The sequence below is a fragment of the Loxodonta africana genome, chromosome 1, assembly GCF_030014295.1.
Source record: "Loxodonta africana isolate mLoxAfr1 chromosome 1, mLoxAfr1.hap2, whole genome shotgun sequence".
Lineage (NCBI taxonomy): Eukaryota > Metazoa > Chordata > Mammalia > Proboscidea > Elephantidae > Loxodonta > Loxodonta africana.
Genome location: NC_087342.1, coordinates 92,285,897 through 92,303,265, shown reverse-complemented (window position 1 = coordinate 92,303,265; position 17,369 = coordinate 92,285,897). Strand labels below are relative to the sequence as shown.

General features: G+C 43.0%; 1 protein-coding gene across 9 annotated transcripts in view; it reads right to left on the bottom strand.

Moving 5' to 3' along the window:
- LOC100666318 (lysosomal thioesterase PPT2) overlaps nt 1-17,369 on the bottom strand; it is a 29,395-nt gene that overhangs the window by 3,085 nt on the left and 8,941 nt on the right. For 7 of the 9 annotated variants that reach the window (XM_064284048.1, XM_064284039.1, XM_064284035.1 and 4 more), the window contains one exon: nt 1,494-1,548. In XM_064284048.1, coding sequence (XP_064140118.1) covers nt 1,494-1,548 — 55 coding nt within the window. Of the gene's footprint in view, nt 1-1,160; nt 1,305-1,493; nt 1,549-17,369 lie in introns of those variants that run through there. The other 2 variants (XM_064284076.1, XM_003422255.4) reach the window with 1 other exon arrangement.

The window sequence follows — 17,369 nt, the reverse complement described above, 5'->3', positions numbered from 1 at the left end:
GGGGCACAGGGTTGAGTTAGCCACCACCCCCCATACCAGAGCAGACAGGGCCCTATTGTCTCAGCCAAAATTCCTTCTTTCAGGGAAGAGGAGGCTCATTGTCCATCCCCTCACCCAACTCTGGCCTACAAAGGTCGAGAAGGGGCGCAACAAATGCCCACCCTGACCCTCAGCCCCCTCGTCTAGCCTGGGGGCGGCAGGCACATTCCACCCCACACAGCTGGGGCCCAGACCACTGGAGCCTCTGGCTCAGCCCCCCAGTCTTAGGCTGGGACAGGAAAAGAATTGTCCTCAGCAGGAAAGAACCCGCAGAGAATCAGGAACCCACACAGAATGGGCATTGAGAGAACGGAAACACCAGTGGGGTCCCCACCCCAGACCAAGCATCCGGGTACCCAGGCCTCAGGCTCTCCATCCCCACCCTTCTTGGGGAGCCAGGTTCCCCTCACCTGGAAATGAGCCAAGCTACCGTGAGGAAATGGAACTTTATTTCCATAAATACAGGAGAAACACCCCATTCAAGGGTAGCTAAAAGAGGGGGTGGGGCCTCAGAGAAACTAGGCTCCCACGGGGTACCCCAACACTGAACATAGGGACTGGGGGATCCCAAACCTGAGATGGGCCTCGCAGGCCACAGATATTCCCCAACACTGACGCTTCAAGAACGGAACTGTCCCCATAGGGGAGCCTCAGAAGCCCACTCTTAGGGGCAGTCCTTCCTGGGGGTTGGGAGGGCTAACAACTGGGGCATTCAGAGGAAAAGGGGACATGGGGAGAAGAGAAGCTAAAAATGTCCTGAGTGGCCTGGAAGGAGACCCGCGTGGTGGGCAGGGGCTGAGTTCCCCTCCTGTACAGCCAGATACAGAGGAGCAGCAGCAGCAGGAGCAGCCACAGGTTAAAAACCTGGTTTCCCACTTCCCAACCTCGGCCTTGGGAGAAAGGGAGAGCATAGGGAAGCCCCCAAATGAGACGACATGGGGGGAGGGGAAACCAGGATTTGTCATTCATGGAGGAGCTGGGGTTCTGGGAACCCTGGTTGTAGGGGGCCAGTGTGGGAGCAATGAGGTGGTCACAGGCACACCGGAGCCTGATGTCAGCTTTCCAAGGCCGCCACTGGGTCTCTGGGCTGGGGGGTTCCTGGGGGACCCCTGCAGATGTCCTCAGGAGAGCCATGGTTCGATGCAGGTCTCATAAAGGGTGCGGTTGGAATGCCAAGCCGTGTGGGGGATCCCAGCCATCGGACACCTCACTATGGCCCCCCGGGCCAAGAGTGTCTTCAGCCCAAAAGAGTCCCGCAGATAAACCTTCAAGGTGGGTGAAAGGTCATGGAAGCATGGAAGAAAGACACAAAGAGACAAAGTGGGTGATGACTGGTGTGCCAGGCCCCCTTCCCACAGGGTGAACCCTTGAGATCAGGGGTCAGTGACAGGAAGGTTGTCAGAATGAGGTACGACACTACATGCAGAGAGAGGACACAATCCCGGGAGGCTCACCAGTTGTTCCTCCATCTCTAAGACCGTCTCATTTGCATCGTAGAAACCAAAGAAGCTACAAAGAGATTTGAGAGAAGGTTATCAGGAGAGCTGAAGAAAATGAAGGTGGGCTAGTGCCCTTCAGGAATTCCCAGCCTGTTGGGGAGGCAAACACCAGGGACGACACTCAAGATATTTAACTGGCTATCAGGTACCTCATGAAGCGATGCACTGAGAATACATGAGGATCCAGTATTGCCTCAGCAGAATCCCCACCAAAAATGCATAACCTGAATGTAATTGTGAAGAAATATCCAACAAACCCAAACTAAGGGACATTCTGCAAAAGAGCAGGCCCCATATGCTTCAAAAATGGCAATGTCATAAAAGACAAAGACTAAAGAAGTGTTCCATACTAAAAGAGACTAAAGAAACAAATGCAACATGTGATCCTGGATTGTACCTTGCACTGGATTTTTTTTTTCCTATAAGGACAATTGGATAAATCTGAATAAGATCTATAGATTTCTGTATCAGTGAACTTCTTGACTTCAATAATTATACTGGGGATATGTGGAGTCCCTCGATGATGCAAATGGTTAGCATACTTGACTGCTAACTGAAACTTGGCAGGATTGAGTCCACCCATAGGTGCCTTGGAAAAAAGTCCTAGTGATCTATTTCCAAAAAATCAGCCATGAAAAAACCCTGTGGAGCACAGTTCTATTCTGCACACATGGTGGGGTCGCCAAGAGTCAGAATTCACTCCATAGCAATTGGTTTTTTTGTGTTGTTGTTTTTGTCTTTATTGTAGGCATGTAAGAGAACGTCCTGTTTATGGGAAACACACACTGAGGTATTTAGGAGTACAGGGACACCATGTCTGCAGCCTACTCTCAAATGGTAGAGAGAGAGAAAGAGGATGCTAGCTAATGTGTTCCTATGAATGACAGTAACAGCTCACATTATATAGCAATTTTTTTGTCCCAAGGTACTGTTCTAAGTATTTTTCATCTATTACCTTATTTACTCCTCACAACAACCCTATAGGGGTAGTGACTATTATCCCCATTTGACATATGAGGAGACTGATGTGCACAGAGATTAATTAACTTGGTAAGTTCAGAGTTAGCGGTGAAGTCAGGCTGTCTGGCTGTCAACCACAATATTGCACTGCCTCTCTATGAAGGAGGTATTCTATATATGTAGTTAGATGGATGGATAGATAAATGATAGATGAATGATGTATGGATTATAGATGGAGGGAGGGAGGGATGGATGGATGGATGGGCAATAGGAACACAAATGTGGTAAGACACTAGCACTTGGAAAACTAGGTAAAAAGTATTCAGGAATTGTTTGTGCTATTTTGGTAACTTAAATATGAAATTACTTCAAAATAAAAAAGTTTACAATGTTTTTAAATTAAGAATATTTAACTGCATGGGCACTGAGTACACGCTGGCCATGAATAAGTGGATAAATGCTAATGGTGGTAAACTCAGGGGACTGTGGAAATAGAGAGGAGAGGCACCTAACCTAGCCTTAGACCATCAGCAAAGGCTTCCCAGCCATGATCCTGGGGAAGGCTGTCCCAGGCAGAGAGAACACTGAGAGCAGAGGCACAGAGGTGAGGAACAGGTGGGTACCTGGAAGAACTAGGTTAGGTGCCTGGAAGCCATGCTGAGGAGCTGGATTTTATAAAGGCTAGGAAATCTACTTTCGAAAATCTGCCAATGAAACTCTATGAATCACAAAGGTCTAGGGTCACCATGAGTCAGCAGTGACTCAACAGTAGCTAACAACAACAAAGAAAGCAACTCTGCCATACACTCTCCCCACTGTGTGTGTCTGAGACTGTTACTTACCCTCTTGGTTCTATATAAGAATATTTCCCTCAGAGAGAGGCAGTAAAACACTGTGGTTAAGAGTCAGATAGCCTGACTTCACCACTATGAACTTAAACAAGACATTTAATCTCTCTGCACCTCAATCTCCTTATATATCAAATGGGGATAATAGTCACTGCTCCACAGGGTTGTTGAGAGGATTAAATTAGCTAATACATGAAAAGTACTTAGAACAGTGCTATATAACCATGAAGGACCCTGGTGGCGCAGTGGCTAAACATTTGGCTGCTAACCAAGAGGTCAGCAGTTCGTACCCACCAGCCATTTCTTAGGAGAAAGATGTGGTCGTCTGCACCTGTAAATATGTAAAAAAGCCTTGGAAACCCTATGGGGCAGTTCCACTCTGTCCCACAGGGTTGCTATAAGTCGGAATCAACTTGACAGCAGAGGGTTGTTTTTGGTTTGGTATATAAACATTAGCCATTACTACTGTTCATAGAGTTGTTATAAATGTGGAATGAGATAGTGTATATAAATCTCATCCCTTGCTACCTAAGGGATATCACTGCTTCACTTTAAAACCCTCCAGTGGAGGCGGAGTCAACATGACAAAAGCACCATGCTGTCCCTCAATAGCAAAGACCTGAAAAACTAAGTAAAACAGATAAAAATGTCAATCCTGGAACCCTAAGCGACAAATGAGGGGATAAAGAACTCGATCAAGCACCTAATGGAATAAGAAACTGACAAAGAATGAGGAAAGCTACAGAGTGGAGGTCGCCTACTAGCTAACACAGCATGGATTTGCCATCTTGGACCTCAGCCACCAAAAACAGTGGACAAGGAGTACAGGAAGGCAACTTCACAGAGCTCTCAAGAGGAGACAGAGCACCAGGTAACCAGGGATACACGCTTTCCCATGCCCCACTCTCTTTCCCTCTACAAGGCATATGCCACTTTGCAACAGCCACGGTCTCTTGGCTGGAGAGACAGAAGCTCATCGCTGCCAGGTCTGCCTCACCCGCACTGGCCGGCTCCTTCAGTGCCATTTTGTTTGTTTTTGTGTTATGGGTTTTTTATGTTTCTTCTCTATCTCTCCTTTCTTTCCTTTCAACCACCCACCGAGCCCCATGTGCCATCCCCGCTCATTCTTGATGAGCTGTGCCATACCACTCACCTAGCCAGCCACCAGAACGCTGCCTCCCCAGGCCTGTGCCACCCTACCAGCAGGCTCCCTCAGCACCATTTTGTTTGTTTTTCTTTTGTTTTTTGTTGTTGTTGTTGTCCCTTCTCTCTGCCTCTCTCCTCCTTCCTTTCCCTCCTCCCACCCACCCAGCCCTGTGTACTGCCCCTTCAACCCCTCTTCTCAAAAGGCTGTGCTGTACCACTCAGCTAGACAGCCTCTAGCGTATGGCCTCCCTGGGTGTGCACTGCTTCCAAGGGCCAGCTCCCTAAGCACCATGATTTTTATTTTATTTATTTATTTATTGTGCTTTAAGTAAAAGTTTACAAATCAAGTCTGTCTCTCATAAAAAAATTTATATACACCTTGCTACGTACTCCTTGTTGCTCTCCCCCTAATGAGACAGTATACTCCTCCTCTCCACCCTGTATTCCCCGTGTCCATTCAGCCAACTCCTGTCCCCCTCTGCCTTCTCATCTCCCCTCCAGACAGGAGCTGCCCACATAGTCTCATATGTCTACTTAAGCCAAGAAGTTCACTCCTCACCAGAATCATTTTCTGTCTTATAGTCCAGTCCAATCCCTGTCGGAAGAGTTGGCTTTGGGGATTGTTCCAGTCGGGCTAACAGAAGGTCTGAGGATCATGCTTCAGGGTCCTTCTAGTCTCAGTCAGACCATTAAGTCTGGTCTTTTTACTGTTCTCCTGCTCCTTCAGGGATTCTCTGTTGTGTTCCCTGTCAGGGCAGTCATCAGTTGTAGCCATGCACCACGTAGTTCTTTTGGTCTCAGGCTAATGTAGTCTCTGGTTTATGTGGCCCTTTCTGTCTCCTGGGCTCGTAATTACCTAGTGTCTTTGGTGTTCTTCATCCTCCTTTGCTCTAGGTGGGTTGAGACCAATTGATGCATCTTAGATGGCTGCTTGCTAGCGTTTAAGACGCCAGATGCCACTCACCAAAGAGGGATGAAGAATGTGTTCTTAATATGTTTTGTTATCCCAATTAAACTAGATGTCCCCTGAAACCATGGTCCCCAGACCCCTATCCCTGCTACACTGGCCTTCAAAGCATTTTGTTGTACTCAGGAAACTTTTTGCTTTTGGTTTAGTCCAGCTGTGCTGACCTCTCTTGTGTTGTGTGTTGTCTTTTCCTTCACCTAAAATAGTTCTTGTCTACTATCTAATTAATAAATACCCCTCTCCCTCCCTCCTTCCCCACCCTCGTAACCATCAAAGAATATTTTCTTCTGTATTTAAACTATTTCTTGAGTTCTTATAATAGTGGTCTCATAAAATATTTATCCTCTTGACTAATTTCACTCAGCATAATGCCTTCCAGATTCCTCCTTGTTATGTTTCACAGATTCATCATTCTTCTTTACTGGTGGGTAGTACTCCATTGTGTGAATATACCATAGTTTATCCATTCATCCATTGATGGGAACCTTGGTTGCTTCCATCTTTTTGCTATTGTAAACAGTGCTGCAGTGAACATGGGTGTGTATATATCTGTTCATGTAAAGGCTCTTATTTCTCCAGGATATATTCCAAGGAGTGGGATTGCTGGATCGTTTGTAGTTACGAGAGGGGGGAGGGAGGGAGGGTGGGAGAGGGTTATTTACTGATTAGATAGTAGACAAGAACTACTTTAGGTGAAGGGAAGGACAATACTCAATACAGGGAAGGTCAGCTTGACTGGACCAAGAGCAAAGAAGTTTCTGGGATAAACTGAATGCTTCAAAGGTCAGCGGAGCAAGGGCAGGGGTTTGGGGACTATGGCTTAAGGGGACTTCTAAGTAAATTGGCAAAATAAATTCTATTAAGAAAACATTCTGCATCCCACTTTGAAGTGTGGCATCTGGGGTCTTAAATGCTAACAAGTGGCCATCTAAGATGCATCAATTGGTCTCAACCCACCCGGATCAAAGGAGAATGAAGAACACCAAGGTCACACGATAACTATGAGCCCAAGAGACAGAAAGGGCCACTTGAACTAGAGACTTACATCATCCTGAGACCAGAAGATCTAGATGGTGCCCAGCCAGAACCGATGACTGCCCTCACAGGGAGCACAACAGAGAACCCCTGAGGGAGCAGGAGAACAGTGGGATGCAGACCCCAAATTCTCATAAAAAGACCAGACTTAATGGTCTGACTGAGACTAGAAGAATCCCAGTGGTCATGGTCCCCAAACCTTCTGTTGGCCCAGGACAGGAACCATTCCTGAAGACAACTCATCAGACATGGAAGGGACTGGACAATGGGTTGGAGAGAGATGCTGATCAAGGGTGAGCTACTTGTATCGGGTGGACACTTGAGACTGTGTTGGCATCTCCTGTCTGGAGGGGAGATGGGAGGGTAGAGAGGGTTAGAAACGGGCAAAACGGTCACAAAGGGAGAGACTGGAAGGAGGGAGCAGGCTGACTCATTGGGGGAGAGTAAATGGGAATATGTAGTAAGGTGTATATAAGTTTATATGTGACAGACTGACTTGATTTGTAAACTTTCACTTAAAGCACAATAAAAATTATTTAAAAAAAAAGTCATTGGAATTTGGATCAGAATTCCATTGTATCTATAGATTGCTTTGGGTAGAATACACATTTTTGCAATGTTGAGTCTTCCTATCCGTGAACAAGTTATGTTTTTCCACTTATGTAGGTCTCTTTTGGTTTCTTTCAGTAGTGTCTTGTACTTTTCTTTGTATAGGTCCTTTACGTCTCTGGTTAGATTTATTTTATCTTCTTGGGGGCTACTATAAATGGTATTGATTTGATGACTTTCTCTTCGACATTCTCTTTGTCGGTGTAGAGGAATCCAACTGATTTTTGTATGTTTATCTTGTATGCTGATGCTCTGCTGAACTCTTCTATTAGTTCCAGTAGTTTCCTTGAGGATTCGTTAGGGCTTTCTGCATATAAGATCATGTCATCTGCAAAGAGAGATACTTTGACTTCTTCCTTACCAGTTTGGGGGCCCTTTATTTCTTTATCTACCCTAACTGCTCTGGCTAAGACCTCCAACACAATGTTGAATAAGGGTGGTGATAAAGGGCATCCTTGTCTGGTTCCCATTCTCAAGGGGAACACTTTCAGACTCTCTCCATTTAGGATGATGTTGGCTTTTGGCTTTGTATAAATGCCCTTTCTTATGTTGAGGAATTTTCCTTCTATTCCTATTTTGCTGAGAGTTTTTATCATGAATGGGTGTTACACTTTTTCAAATGCCTTTTCTGTATCTATTGACAAGATCGTGGGGTTCTTGTCTTTTGTTTTAGTTATATGATGGATTACATTGATTGTTTTTCTAATGTTGAACCATCCCTGCATACCTGGTATGAATCCCACTTGCTCATGGTGATTTTTTTTTTTTTTATATGTTGTTGAATTCTATTGGCTATTTTGTTGAGAATTTTCACATCTATGAGGGATATTTTTTTTTATGAGGGATATAGGTCTATAATTTTCTTTTTTTGTGGTGTCTTTACCTGGTTTTGGTATCAGGGATATGCTGGCTTCATAGAATGAATTTGGGAGTATTCCATCCTTTTCTATGCTCTGAAATTCCTTTAGTAGTGGTGGTGTTAACTCTCCTCTGAAAGTTTGGTAGAAGTCTCCAGTGAAGCCATCAGGGCCAGGGCTTTTTTTTGTTGGGAGTTTTTTAATTACCTTTTCAATCTCTTCTTTGATTATGGGTTTATTTAGTTCTACCTCTGTTTGTGTTAGTTCAGGTAGGTAGTGTGTTTCTAGAAATTTGTCCATGTCTTTTAGTTTTCAAATTTGTTAGAGTACAATATTTCATATCATTCTGTTATGATTCTTTTAATATCAGTTGGTTCTGCTGTGACATCACCCATCTCATTTCTTATTTGGGTTATTTGCTTCCTCTCCTGTTTCTCTTTTGTCAGCTTGGCCAGTGGTTTATTGATTTTGTTAATTTTTTCAAAGAACCAGCTTTTGGTCTTCTTTACTCTTTCAATTGATTTTCTGTTCTCTATTTCATTTAATTCTGCCCTAATTTTTATTATTTGCTTTCTTCTGATGCCTGAGGGTTCTTTTGTTGCTCTCTTTCTAGTCATTCAAGTTGTAGGGATAATTCTTTGATTTTGGCCCTTTCTTCTTTTTGGATGTGTCAACTTATCGCTATAAATTGGCCTCTGAACACTGCTTTAGCTGTGTCCCAAAGGTTCTAAAAGGAAGTGTTTCCATTCTCACGGATTCTATGAATTTCTTTATTCCATACTTAGTGTTTTCTATAACACAGTCGTTTTTGAGCAGGGTACTGTTCAGTTTCCAAGTGTTTGATTTCTTTTCCCTGCTTTTTCTCTTATTGATTTCTACTTTTATGGCTTTATGGTCAGAGAAGATGCTTTGTAATATTTCAGTGTTTTGGATTCTCATAAGGCTAGCTTTATGATCTAATATGTGGTCTATTCTAGAGAATGTTCCATGTGTGATGGACAAGAAAGTATACTTGGCTGCTGCTGTGTGGAGTGTTCTGTATATGTCTATGAGGTCAAGTTGTTTGACTGTGGCATTTAGATCTTCTGTGTCTCTACTGAACTCCTATCTGGATGTTCTGTCCTTCACTGAAAGTGGTGTGTTGAAGTCTCCTACTATTATTGTGGAACTGTCTATCTCACTTTTCAATGCTGTTAGAGTTTGTTTTATGTATCTTGAAGCAGTGTCGTTGGGTGCGTAAATATTTAATATGGTTATATCCTCCTGGTATATTGTCCCTTTAATCATTATATAGTGCCCTTCCTTATCCTTTGTCGTGGATTTTACCTTACAGTCTATTTTGTCAGAAATTAATACTGCCACTCCTGCTCTTTTTTGATTGTTTGCTTGATATATTTTTTCCATCCTTTGAGTTTTAGTTTGTGTGTGTCTTTAAGTCTAAGGTGTGTCTCTTGTAGGCAGCATATAGATGGATCATGTTTTTTTTATCCATTCTGCCACTCTGTGTCCCTTTATTGGCGCATGTAGTCCATTTATATTCAGTGTAAGTATGAGTTTACTGCTGTCATTTTGATATCTTTTTTTGTGTGTTGTTGACAGTTTCTTTTTCCACTTAATTTTTTGTGCTGAGTTTTTCTTTATATATTGCCCTTCTCTCTTTTTTGTTGTTGTTCATTTGTTTTTGCTAAGTCTTTACGTTTTTCTTGTGTTTTATTTTGATGTGCAGGATTGTTAGTCTCTTTTTTGGTTACCTTAATATTTACCCCTATTTTTCTAAGTTTAACCCAAACATTTGTTTCTTTATATCGCCTTGACTTCCTCTCCATATGAAAGATCTATGACTACATTTTTTTACTGTCTTTATTGATTTAATGTTGTCATCTTTTACACAATGACATTGCTGTTTCCCTGTTTTGAGCTTTTTTTTTTAATAATTTTTATTGTGCTTTAAGTTTACAAATCAAGTCAGCCTCTCACACAAAAACCCATATACACCTTGCTACACACTCCCAACTACTCTCCCCCTAATGAGACAGCCCGCTGTCTCCCTCCACTCTCTCTTTTCATGTCCATTTTGCCAGTTTCTAACCCCCTTCACCCTCTCATCTCCCCTCCAGGCAGGAGATGCCAACATAGTCTCAAGTGTCCACCTGATCCAAGAAGCTCACTCCTCACCAGCATCCCTCTCCAACCCATTGTCCAGTCCAATCCATGTCTGAAGAGTTGCCTTTCGAAATGCTTCCTGTCCTGAGCCAACAGAAGGTCTGGGGGCCGTGACCACTGGGGTCCTTCTAGTCTCAGTCAGACCATTAAGTCTGGTCTTATGAGAATCTGGGGTCTGCATCCCACTGCTCTCCTGCTCCCTCAGGGGTTCTTTGCTGTGTTCCCTGTCAGGGCAGCCATCGGTTGTAGCCAGGCACCATCTAGTTCTTCTGGTCTCAGGATGATGTAGTCTCTGGTTCATGTGGCCCTTTCTGTCTCTTGGGCTCGTAATCGCCTGTGTCCTTGGTGTTCTTCATTCTCCTTTGATCCAGGTGTGTTGAGACCAATTGATGCATCTTAGATGGCTGCTTGCTACCGTTTAAGACCCCAGACACCACTCTTCAAAGGGGGATGCAGAATGTTTTCTTAATAGATTTTATTATGCCAATTGACTTAGATGTCCCCTGAAACCATGGTCCCCAGACCCCTGCCCCTGTTGAGCATTTTTTTATCTTGATTTATTTTTGTGATTTCCCTATCTGGGTTGCTATCTGGTTGCTCTGTCCTGTATTCTAGTCTTAGGTTGATACCTGGTATCATTGATTTTCTAGCCAGAGAACTCCCTTTGGTATTTCTTATAGTTTTGGTTTGGTTTTTGCAAATTCCATAAACTTCCGTTTACCTGGAAATGTCCTAATTTTGCCTACATTTTTGAGAGACAGTTTTGCTGGATATATGATTCTTGGTGGCAGTTTTTTCCTTTGGTGCTTTATATAACTCATCCCGTTGCCTTCTTGCCTGCATGGTTTCTGCCGAGTAGTCCGAACTTATTATTATTGATTCGCCTTTGTAGGTAACTTCTCGTTTACCCCAGGCCAGTCTTAAAATTCTCTGTTTATCTTTGGTTTTGGCAAGTTTGATTATAATATGTCTTGGTGACTTTCTTTTGAGATCTACCTTATGTGGTGTTTGATGAACATCTTGAATAGATATCTTCTCATCTTTCACAATATCAGGGAAGTTTTTTGCCAACAAATCTTCAACAGTTCTCTCTGTATTTTCTGGTATCCTTCCCCATTCTGGTACTCCAATCACTCGTAGGTTATTCCTCGTGATAGAGTCCCACATGATTCTTAGGCTTTCTTCATTTAATTCTTTTATCTGATTTTTCTTTGATTAGTGCCAAGTATTTTATCTTCTATCTCACGAATTCTGACTTCCATTTCCTCAGTTGTGCTCCTCTGTCTATTGAGTTGTCTGATTCTGAAATTTTATTGTTAATCTTCTGAATTTCTGATTGCTGTCTCTCTATGGATTTGTGCAGCCTATTAAATTTTTCAGGATGTTTTTGAATAACCTTCTTAATTTTTTCAGTTGCTTTATCTCTGTGTTCCTTAGCTTGTTCTGCGTTTTGCCTGATCTCCTTCCTGATCTCTTGAAGAGTTCTGTATATTAATCTTTCGTATTCTACCTCTGGTAATTCCAGGAAGATACCTGCCTCCAGAAGAGCCCTTGATTCTTTGTTTTGAGAGCTTGTTGAAGCGATCATGGTCTGCTTCTTTATGTGATTTGATGTTGTTTATTATCTCCAAGGCATCTATAAATTGTTGTATTAATTTATTTTATGTTTGCTTACTGTATTCTATCTTCTTGCTTTGTTTTGTTTTGATATGTCCAAAATAGGCTGCTTGAGTGAGCTAGCTTGATTATTTGCACCTTTGAAGCTCTAACATCCTGTCACCAGATGGCTAGAGCTGTTACCAGGTATATGAGCCTAGGAGTCCATTCACTTTTCTTGTATGGATTCAGCTCAGGTGTCCAGGTAGTCGGTCACCAAGTGTGTGGTACAGGCTCTGTCCTACAGTCTTAGAGGGGTACGAGGGTGACTGGTGGAGGCACAGGTATCTGGTTGCAGCAGGGGGTCATGGTCTGAACAAGGCAGGGGCTGACAACCATCCCCCAAGTGTCTGTGAGGAAAGCGCATCCCTGTTCCCTAAAGCACACAGGTGGGTGGGCTCTGCAGCCAGACCATGGGCACCCAATGCTTTTGGTTTTAAGAACTGGGAGGTACCACTTATGCTTGGACCCCTGTCGCGGGTGGCTAGGTGATGTGGGTGGAGACACCAGTCCTCAGGCCCCTGATGTGGGTAGATGAGGACCCTGTTTAATAGCCAAAGCGATGTCAAACTTTAAAAACCTGCCTCTGCACTGCACAGCTGAAACAGCTGAAGTCAGATCACAGGCCCATACACTGTTGCAGTCTGCCAACAAGGTCCTAAGCTCCTGAAATGGGCCCACACAGGTCCATGCAGGGTTGAAAGGTATTCAATGTCCATGTACTGTTTGTGCCTGGACAGGAGGAGGTGCTTCTGTCCTGAACTCCTCAACGTAGGGGAACTGGCAGATTATCTTTTCCCCCAGTTGTTAATTTATTTCTTCTCCAAGGCTGGGAGAATGGTACAGGGTGCGCAGCAGGACCTATCTCAGGCCCAGGGAAATCGACAGCCACTGAAGCCGGCCTGGGGGCTGGGGGCACGGTAAGATAGATTCAAGTACTTAGCTTTTGCCAAGAGCCCTGTTCTTCTGATTCCAGAGATATGAGTAGGCTGTGCAGCTCGATGTCTCTCCCTGAGGAAACCACATCCTGAATGCTACCACCAGCCCTGCCACAGTTGCACCGATGCATCGTGCCTAAGGGGCACCAGTTCCCGCCGAGTCGGGTCCAGCAGTTCCTTGCCGCTTCTGATCCACCTCGCCCTCCCCCTGCCATTCAGTCTGATTTCCTAACTTTGCCTTTGATGTTCAGGGCTCCTAGCTTGTCCTATGTATATAATCATTTCACTTGTTTTTTCGGGTCTTTGATTTAGGAGGGATCATTGGAAGCATCTGACTGCTCCGCCATCTTGGCCCTGCCTCCTCAGGTGGTCTTTTCAAAGGCACTCAAAACCTCAATCCAGTCCCAGAGGGCCCCAGGGGCAGCCTCAGGGGACCAGTCTGCACCCACCAGGGCAGCTGGGGCGCAGCCAGCAGGGACTGGACTGGGAGAGAAGGGCTAGCGAGGGGCCACACCCGCGCCCTGCAGAAAGTTTGCCTGTAATTTTTATTTATCCTTCCCTTTCTTCCTTTTTTCTTCTCTCTTCCATCTAGACCCTGCATGTCCTCTGCTCCTTCCTGAAGGGCAGTGCCACACTGCCTGGCGAGAGAGATATCAGCTTGCCAGCACCCCAAATTCAGCCCCTCCCCCAATGGCTGGCTTCCCTAGCACCATATTTTTTTGTTGTTGTTGTTTTTGGTTTTGTTGTTGTTGTTTCTGTTCTCTCTTTCCCTTCTTTCTTTTCCTTTTCCTGCCCACCTAGCCCCATGTACCACCCATACCACTTCTCGATAGGCCAAGCCACTCAGCTAGAGAGACACCGGCACACAGCCTCACCAGGTCTGACTTTCCCCACACACACTGAATCCTACCACACCACCATTTTATTTACTTTTTTTCCCTTTTTCTTTCTTTCCTTTTTTTTTTTTTTTTTTGCTTCTCTTTCTCTCTCTTCTTTCTCTCACCCATTTAGCTCCACACATCACATCCTCTCCCTTCCCTCCTATTTATCTGCACTGTGTGCCAAACACCATGACCCTGAGCTGCACTGCACAGACCACTGGACCCTGCCCTGCCTCATCAGCCCCAGTATGTCACAAATGACCCACCCCCACCGTTGACACCCTCCTGCCACTGCACCATAGCTGAGCAACCAGCCCTACCCACCTGGACAAGGTAGTGAGAAGTATTCTGCCCACTGATTAGCAAGCAACAAAGTACGATGCCCAGCTTGCCTGCTCAGACAAAACCAAATAAAACAAGAAAAGCAGGACAAAATGAACAAATCTCAATCGACAAACAAAGAAAATAATTCCTGACTGTCCCTAAGCAGACAATATCAAAACATAAAAAAAAAAAAAGGACAGAATAGCTCCAGGATGCAACCAAAATAAAAAACAACAGATGATATTCCAGTAGAAAAAAAGGCATTCGAACTACCCATTAAGGAATTCAAAACACTAATATCCAGGCCTCTCCAAGAGATGAAGGAAAACGCAGACAAAAATAAGAAAAAAAATCGACAAAATCATGGAAAATATAGACAAAATCAGGGAAAACATAAAGCAATGGAAGAATTCATAAAAATAATACAGGAACAAAATATCAAAATAAACGAACAACTAGAAATCCTACAAAAAAAAAGTAACTAGAAATCCAAAAGATAAACAACAAGATTTCAGAAATGGAAAGTGCAATAGAAGGTTTTAGGTGCAAATTAGAAACAATGAAAGACAGAATCAGCAAAACTGAAGACAAATCTTTGAATACCCCATTGTTTGAGGAAAAATCAGAGAAAAGAATGAAGAAAAATGAACAAAACCAAAGGACGATGTAGGATACAATCAAGAGCAAAAATCTGCATGTGATTATAGTTCCAGAACAGGGGGAGAAACTGGAAAACACAGAGAATCACTGAAGATTTGCTGAGAGAAAACTTCCCTAATGTCATGAAAGTTCAAAAGCTGATCATCCAAGAAGCTCAAAGATTCCCATATAGAATGGACCCTAAAAGAAAATCACCAAGACATATCATAATCACACACACTAAAACCAAAGACAAAGAATCCTGAAAGCAGCTCAAGAAAACCGAAAAGTCACACACAAAAGGGAAACAATAAGACTAAGCTCTGATTACTCAGCAGAAACTATACAGGCAAGAAGGCAATGGGGATGACGTATATAAAATCTTGAAAGAAAAAAATTGCCACCCAAGAATAATATATCCTGCAAACTCACACTCAAATATGATGGCGGAATTAGGACATTTCCAGATAAGCAGAAATTAAAGGAATATGTAAAAACCAAACTAAATTTATGAGAATTACTAAAGAGAGTTCTTCAGTTAGAGAAGTAAAAACATCAGACAACAACCTGAATCTAGGACACAAGACAGCACCAGCCAGGAACTAACCTGGGTAATGAACTCTCAAGGATAAAACAAAACTAAAGTTTTACAACAGGGAACAAGAGTGGTCAATCTGTAAATGACACCAATGTCAGAACAAAAGAGGAATAAACAGTGTAGGTATAGAGCTTCCAAATGGAAACAAAGTCAAGGCGATATCAACTAATGAAAGACTGGTTTAAACTTAGGAAGATAAGGGTAAATTTCAAGGTAACCACAAAGAAAGTTAATAAGCTTACTCATAAAGAAGAAAAATATAAAGTTTCGGTAAACACAAAAATCTACAAAAACAAAAGAAACAAGCAAAAAATATCCAAAAACAAAAGGAATTCAGCACAGGAGAGTAAAAGGAACAAGGAAAACGTCATCACCACCAAAAAAAGCACTACAAAATGACAGCAATAAACTCACACCTATCAATAATCACACTGAATGTAAATGGCTTAAATGAATGCATTTAAAAAAAAAAAAAAAGGACCCATCAATATGCTATCCACAAGAGATACACCTTAGAAACGAAGACATAAATATATTAAAAATCAAAAGCTAGAAAAATACATCAAGCAAACAACAGCCAAAAGAGAGCAGGTGTGGCAATACTAACCTCTGATAAAATAAACTGTAAAAGAAAATCCACCATAAAAAAAGACAAGGAAGGACATTATGTGATTAAAGGGAAAATCCACCATGAGGACGTAACTATAAGAAATACCTATATACCCAATGACAGGGCCCCAAAATACATAAAACAAACTCTAACAACACTGAAAAGAGAAATTGACAATTCCACAATAATAGTAGAAGACTTCAAGACACCACTGTCGGTAAAGGACAGAAGATCTAGAAAGAAACTCAAGAAAAGATGCAGAAGATCTAAAGGTCACAATCAACCAAATGACCTCACAGACATTATAGAACTCTCCACTCAACAGCAGCAAAGTACACATTCTTTTCCAATGCACATGGAACGTTCTCCAGAATAGACCACATCTTGGGCCACAGAGCAACCCTCAACAAAGTCCAAAACATTGAGATAATACTAAGCATCTTCTCTGATCACAACACCATAAAAGTAGAAATTAATAACAGGAAGGGCAAGGGGAAAAAAATCATATACATGGAAACTGAATAAAACCTTGCTTAAAAACCACTGGGTAATAGAAGAAATCAAAGATAGAATAAAAAAATTTATAGCATCAAAAGAGAATGAAAACACATCATACCAAAACCTCTGGGACACAGCAAAGGCAGTGCTCAGAGGCCAATTTATAGCAATAGATGCACGCATTAAAAAAGAAGGGAAAAAATCAAAACATTAGCTATACAAGAAAAAAAGAGAAAAGCAAAAAAAGCCCACAGCTACCAGAAAAGGAAATAATAAAGATCAGAGCAGGAATAAATGAAATAAACAATAGAAAAACAATAGAGTCAACAAAATCAAAAGTTGGTTCTTTGAAAGGATTAACAAAGCCAGCAAACCACTGGCCAAATTGACAAAAGAAAAATAGGAGAGGACACAAATAACCCTAATAAGAAATGAACTGGGGGACATTACAACAGACCCAACTAAAATAAAAAGGATCATAACAGAGTACTATGAAAAACTATATACTCCAGGGACTTCTGGCCAACATGGCGCCATAGACGGAAGCACCACGACATCCCTACACAGCAAAGACTCAAAAAATTAAGTAAAACAGAGACAAACATCATTCGCGGAATAGGAAGTGCCAAGTGAAGAGGTAGAGGACTCAGCCAAGCACCAAATGGAATAAGAAACTGACAGAGGACGGTGACCGAGGAGAGATAACGTGCAGAGGGCCCCAACAGCTAACACAGCACAGATCTGCCGTCTTGGAATCCAGTGGGGGATCAGCAGACAGGTAGCACGGGAACGCAGCTTTGCAGAACTTCCAGCAGGAGATGGAGCAGCCGGTAACAAGTGATACATGCTTTCCCACCTCCCATTCTTTCCCTGATGCTCTTCCTCCGAGCTTCCTGGCTGGCTGCGGTGGCTCTACCACCCGGGTAATGCAGCATCCATGTCACTTGGATTCACCCCACCCACATCAGAGATCAGCAGACAGGAGTACAGGAAAGCAGCTTCACAAAGTTCCCAGCAGGAGACAGAGCACCCGGTAACGAGCAGTATACGCTTTCCTAGCCCCCTCTTCTAATCTTCACCCCTTTGGCCTCCTCTGCTTCCC